At 38.5% G+C, this 5,792-nt stretch overlaps 1 protein-coding gene across 2 annotated transcripts in view; it reads left to right on the top strand.

Annotated features, from left to right (window-relative positions):
* DUT (deoxyuridine triphosphatase) overlaps positions 1–5,792 on the top strand; it is an 11,392-nt gene that overhangs the window by 5,094 nt on the left and 506 nt on the right. For both annotated transcript variants that reach the window (XM_006762155.2, XM_015562915.1), the window contains 2 exons: positions 5,179–5,253; positions 5,413–5,483. In XM_006762155.2, coding sequence (XP_006762218.1) covers positions 5,179–5,253; positions 5,413–5,483 — 146 coding nt within the window. The remainder of the gene's footprint in view (positions 1–5,178; positions 5,254–5,412; positions 5,484–5,792) is intronic.

Genomic DNA, 5,792 nt, shown 5'->3' with positions numbered 1-5,792 from the left:
TGGGGAGAGAGAGAGAGAAAGAGAGGGAGAGAGAGAGAGAGAAACATCAATGATGAGAGAGAATCATTGATCGGCTGCCTCCTGCAAGCCCCACACTGGGGATCGAGCCCACAGCCCAGGCATGTGCCCTGGCAGGGAATCAAACCCTGACCTTCTGGTTCATAGGTTGATGCTCAACCACTGAGTCACACCAGCTGGGCCTGTTTCAGTTTCTTGCTGAGCAAGTCCTCCATGGCTCCTATTCCCTTATAACAGAGCCTTACTCAGTGTCTCCCAAAGCCAACAATTTCCTCACCAGACCCCTTTCATGAGGCAACCTTAGTCTCCAATGCTGGCCATCCTTGTACCACCTTACTGAACGGAAATTCTCACCTTCCTGATATGCCTCCCTTACTTGGATCTCATTCCTGGTGATAGGCCCCATTGACAAGGTTATGTCCGGACCCTTCCTTATCCCCATTGATAATAGCGAGTGCTTCACTAACATGCTGAAGCTACTTTTGACAGATGAGAAAACTGGCTCAAAGATGAGTCCAAGTAGACACATTAAAAACCTGGAACCTCCGTCCATATGATTTCACTCCACTTGTTCTTTCCACCACCATTTAATGCTGTTGATCCCCCTGCCATCCACCACCAGCCATAGTCTGTCCTGAGTTAGCTCATTGTCACATGCACTGCATAGGTTATAAGCACGATTGAGACCTGTCCTTGATCTGTATCTCCTGCCTGCCCCGTAGTCTCCCCATGGTGTCACTAGGTGGTGCTGTGGGACAAGACAAGAGCCCAAAAGCAGTTCCTAAGAGAAGCTGAGTTTGACACAACAGAGATGGACCACCCCCTGGGATTGAAGATTAATTACGTGGGCTCAGTTATGTGTGATTTTCAAAAATACTTGTATACAAGGTCAAGTATGGTAATTTAGGACTATAATTTAAGGATATAAAAAATTGTGTATATTTAAAAAGAAATTTCAAAGGGTTGGGAAAAGCACATGGGCTTTGGAGAAACAACAATGAGAATTAGTGTGCACACCTGTGAAGGGTTGGAGGATTAAATGCTAATGTATGTAACTCTAATACTATTTGACTCATTAAATCCTGGAAGTTCTATTTCCTGTGCCCTAGGGACTTCAGACTTTTTTTTTTTAATGTGGAAACTTTGTTAATAATTTTTGCTCTGTTGAAGCAGACCCTCTGAAAAAAAATCATGTAAAGGAAATGGAAAGTTAGTTTGCCTGGTGATTGGTTTGGTATTTATAAAACCACATTGTGGTGTGTTCTTGGATGCAAAGTATCTTAAAAATGTCTCTTAGGCACAGGTCTATCACAGTTGGCCACAGTTTTTATTTCAGAGGAAAGATGTTGTTAGAAATCCCAGGCTGTACATAAGGGTCAAAGGGAAAAGTTGAGTATGCAGGATTCTGTTCAGAACTCACATCTGGTAGGTGTGGATAGTTTTCACTAAAGGTTTCCAACAAACGACATGCCAAAGTCTTGACAGAGTAAAACATTGCCTGAAGTCAGTTAATCACTCTGCCGGTTCCAATGCATGATTTTTCCAGTGATAACTTCAAAACACTTGCTGCTTTCTCATGAAGAGAAATATCCCTGCTGTAGCTTATGTCCCTTACTATGTGGGTTTTTCTTTTTTTTTTTTTTTAAATATATTTTATTGATTTTTTACAGAGAGGAAGGGAGAGAGATAGAGAGTTAGAAACATCGATGAGAGAGAAACATCGATCAGCTGCCTCCTGCACACTCCCCACTGGGGATGTGCCCGCAACCCAGGTACATGCCCTTGACCGGAATCGAACCTGGGACCCCCCAGTCCGCAAGCCGACGCTCTATCCACTGAGCCAAACCGGTTCGGCTGTGGGTTTTTCTTAAAGGTCAAGTTGCCTTTGAGTGATAAGTGAACTTAGAACTGTTTTAGTTTTGTTTTGTTTTTTAATACTTTTGGCATTCATGCTAAAAAGTAAATTTAATTGAGAGCTTTTTTTCCCTGCCATACATTTTAATTGACTTCAAACAACTTCATTTCTTTTAGTTAGTTGAAGGTTTTCCCATGTCTGTGTGCTGCGCATAAAATCTTGGTGGATCACCTGGCATTGCAGAATTCAAAATTCAAAACCCAACCATTTGAGTTTGATAAAACAACTTTATAGATAGATAGTAAAGGCCTTTACACAAAGGGAGTGTTTTTGTATCTTAGGAGATAGCATAGACTGAAAAAATAAATACTTGAGTCATATGCAAAAGATTTAAATACCCAAAGAGATTAGAAAAAAATATAAACAAAATATAGAAGAGAACATGCAAGTACGCAGCAATCATATGGAGGGGGAAAAGTCCAGCCTCACTAGTCACCAGGGAAATGCAAAGTAATGCCATGAAATACCATTTCATTTCTTTCTCATTACTTTGGCTGGAATTAAAAAGATGGCTACCTCTGGTATTGCAAAGACTTTGGAAATGGGCCTTCTTAAATACCGTTGATGGAAGTTTGAAGTGCTACACCTTTTTTTGCAAATTGTCCACTAAAATTTAAAATGTACACACCCTTTGACCCAGAAAAGTGCTTTTTGGAAACTATTTGATGAGGATAAAAAGCAGTAATATACAAAGACATATGTACAGGCCTGCTCTGTGTATTATAGCAAAGTGAAAATAACATGAATGTGTGATAATATTTAAGAAATACATACAATAATGGTCCTGTGTATCTTAGATTTAAAAAGAATGACTAAGACATGCATATTAGTCTCAAAGAATGTCTATGTGGCAAAAAAGAAAGTAATGTATAAAATATACTAGAGGCCCGGTGCACGAATTCGTGCACGGGTGGTGTCCCTCAGCCTGGCCAGCAATCAGGACCTATCAGAGCGGGCCAGCCAGGGGCAGAGACTGTGGGAGGTTGGCCGTGGGAGTGCACTGACCACCAGGGGGCAGCTCCTGCGTTGAGCATCTGCCACCTGGTGGTCAGTGCATTGTCATAGTAACTTGTAGAGACCAGTGGTAATGGTTGCTTAGGCTTTTATGTTATATAAATTACTGTAATATTGGCTACCTGAGGGAGGGTAGGGGAACATTATTAGCTTTTACTTTATATGCATCTGTACTATTTGGGTAATCTAAAAATGTTCTGGTAAAATAGGAACAAAAGAATTTAGAAGCCAATCCACATTGTCTTATCTTGCACATTCTAGATAAATGAGTCCTACTCTGTACTCCAAGCCTTGCAGTATGGGATTCCATTGCCTTCAGTGGTCATCTGTGCAGGCCATGGATAGCATGTCCTGCTGAGGGCTTTCTGCGTTAAATCTCATCTACATTATTCCTGCAGCCAAAATTCTCTGCACATAGATCTAAAGGAAAGAGTTGGTCCCATCTTTGTCTTAATTGTATCAATAAATATTAAGGACGGATTTAATGGTCAGCTGGTAATGGGGAAAGAAATCAGTATTCTTTGAATTGGTCATTGCTGTATAAGTAGAAAGGAAGACTGTTTTAAGAAATACTTAAATTCAATTTCACATCCCTAGTAATTTATTCATAAAGCACAGGGGTTAATTTAAACTTCTCCTGGGATCCGCTGGAAAAATCTAAAATGTTGATTTTTCTGAGTTTTGTTTTTTTCCTATGGTGGAACTTTTTTTTTTTTTTAATTTACTTTCTCTCCTTCCCCCTATATGAGAAAATTGAAAGGAAATGCTTACCCTTGTTCTAAAAAAAAAAGGGTGTTTTTTTTTCCAGTTGACCTTTAAATAATGAAGCCTGCCAACTGCATTGGTACCCATGGAGCTAAGTTCCTGATTACTTTTATTTCCTTTTTTCCTTTGATAAGAGGGTGTGGTTTTTTTTAGAAGGTAGGTGTTACTAGATAGACATTACATGGACCTGCATTGAATTAGGTTTGCATGAATTCTATCCAGCATTTTACAAAACAAGGGAAAAGAATTAGCAGGTATAAAGGAAATGGGTAGGAGTGGAGGGGAGATTGGAGAGTGACTGCTAGTAGATAGGGGGTTTCTTTTGGTCTAATGAAAATATTCTGAAATTGATTATGGCGATGGTTGTACAACTCTGAATACACTAAAAATTGTTGAATTGTGAATTAAGTTTCAATGTTAAAAAAGAAATGAAAAGGCCTTGGTGCCACCTATATTATCTGTGCTTGTATTTATGGAAACATTTAAATTCCTGGCTCAAAGGTAAGTGCTAACAAGTCTGGTGAATGTACTTCTCTGGGCCAACACTGGGCTCTGGCTTACATTTCTCTTTTGCTCTTGTGTTTATAGTCTCAAACAGGTACTAATTATACAGGATTCTAGGTAAAAGTGTGCTCATTATTAAGCTAATGTGTTAATGTCTTCTGAGAGATCACTCTCTAAGAAAAGGTGGTGGCTTAAAATAAAAGGTTCAGCTCCATTTTTATTATAGAAATGAAATGTGCTGATATTTGGTAGACGGCTGCTTACTGATGTCAGCGTTGACTTACTCCACTGCCGATCTTCAGGCTTTCAGACATTTTTATTTATGACTCAATCATATTTCAATGTGGAGACTAGTAGGAAGCTGCCACCAGGAAAAGCCTTTAAAATCCAAATCATAATTTTCTCCTGGTCTTTTTTGGCAGGTGTGCAGCGGATAGACAGTGGGTTTGGAGAGCAATTCAGGACCACCTGTCTGAGTTGCGAAGTGCCTGCTCGCAGTTTAGAGTAGGAAATTGTCACCATTTATAAGGGTAACCGGTTGGACAATAAGGACTACCTTCTAAATTCTTATTTGCATATTAGTAAGATTTCTTAGTTTTGATGTTTTACGTAGTTACCAGATGCTTACTCAGTTGTATAAAAATCTCAGCCATGCCAGGCTGGTAAGGCCCAGCTGGTTGAGAGTTGACCCATGCATCAAGAGAGGTCGCTGGTTCGATTTGCAGTCAGGGTAAAAGCCCAGGTTGCAGGCTCAATAACCCACCAGGGGGCTGTGCAGGAGCAACTGATCAATATTTCCATCTCATCAATGTTTCTATCTCCCTCTCCCTATCTCTCTAAAAATTAATTTTAAAAAATCTATAAAAATCTCAGAGCCACATAAGAGTGATTTTTGAGGTAATTGCACACTTTTAGTGTTTTGGTAGCATAAAACAAATTAACATTATTTTTCTTTTCTCCAGCTGGTGTTATAGATGAAGATTATAGAGGAAATCTTGGTGTTGTACTGTTTAATTTTGGCAAAGAAAAATTTGAAGGTATGTTAAATACATATGGTCACATAGATGCAGCGAGTTTTCCAAGTTATGTACTTCTAAATGGCACATGCTATAGTTCTCGTTGTATAAGGCAGAGTACAGAGAATGCATTAATAAAAGATCAGTAACACACTTTTGTGTTTTTTTTTCTCTTTGAAGTAAAAAAGGGTGACCGAATTGCACAGCTCATTTGTGAAAGGATTTTTTATCCAGAAATAGAGGAAGTTCAAGTAAGTATCATAAAAACTGAGTAGGGAATGAATGCTCAGTGAAGGAAATTAAAATTGTGAGATTTAATATGCTATCTGTAACTAAATAGCATATATGACTAGTCCCATTTTTAAGCAAAATTAAAATCTTAGCTGTAGAATTTCTTGATGATTTTCATGGCTATCATATAGCATTATATTGGGTAATAAATCATTTAAATGTACTGTGAAATTCTATTTCCTTAGCTTTTTTGAAAATTATTCAATATTTAAATTTATGGAACTAAAATTTAGTTTGGTTTTCTGTAATCTTTTTTAAATGGATTAGCA

The sequence above is a fragment of the Myotis davidii genome, unplaced genomic scaffold (genome assembly GCF_000327345.1).
Source record: "Myotis davidii unplaced genomic scaffold, ASM32734v1 scaffold3698, whole genome shotgun sequence".
Classification (NCBI taxonomy): Eukaryota; Metazoa; Chordata; class Mammalia; order Chiroptera; family Vespertilionidae; genus Myotis; species Myotis davidii.
The sequence above is the reverse complement of the archived record's forward strand: the minus strand, read 5'-3'. Positions and strand labels throughout refer to the sequence as shown.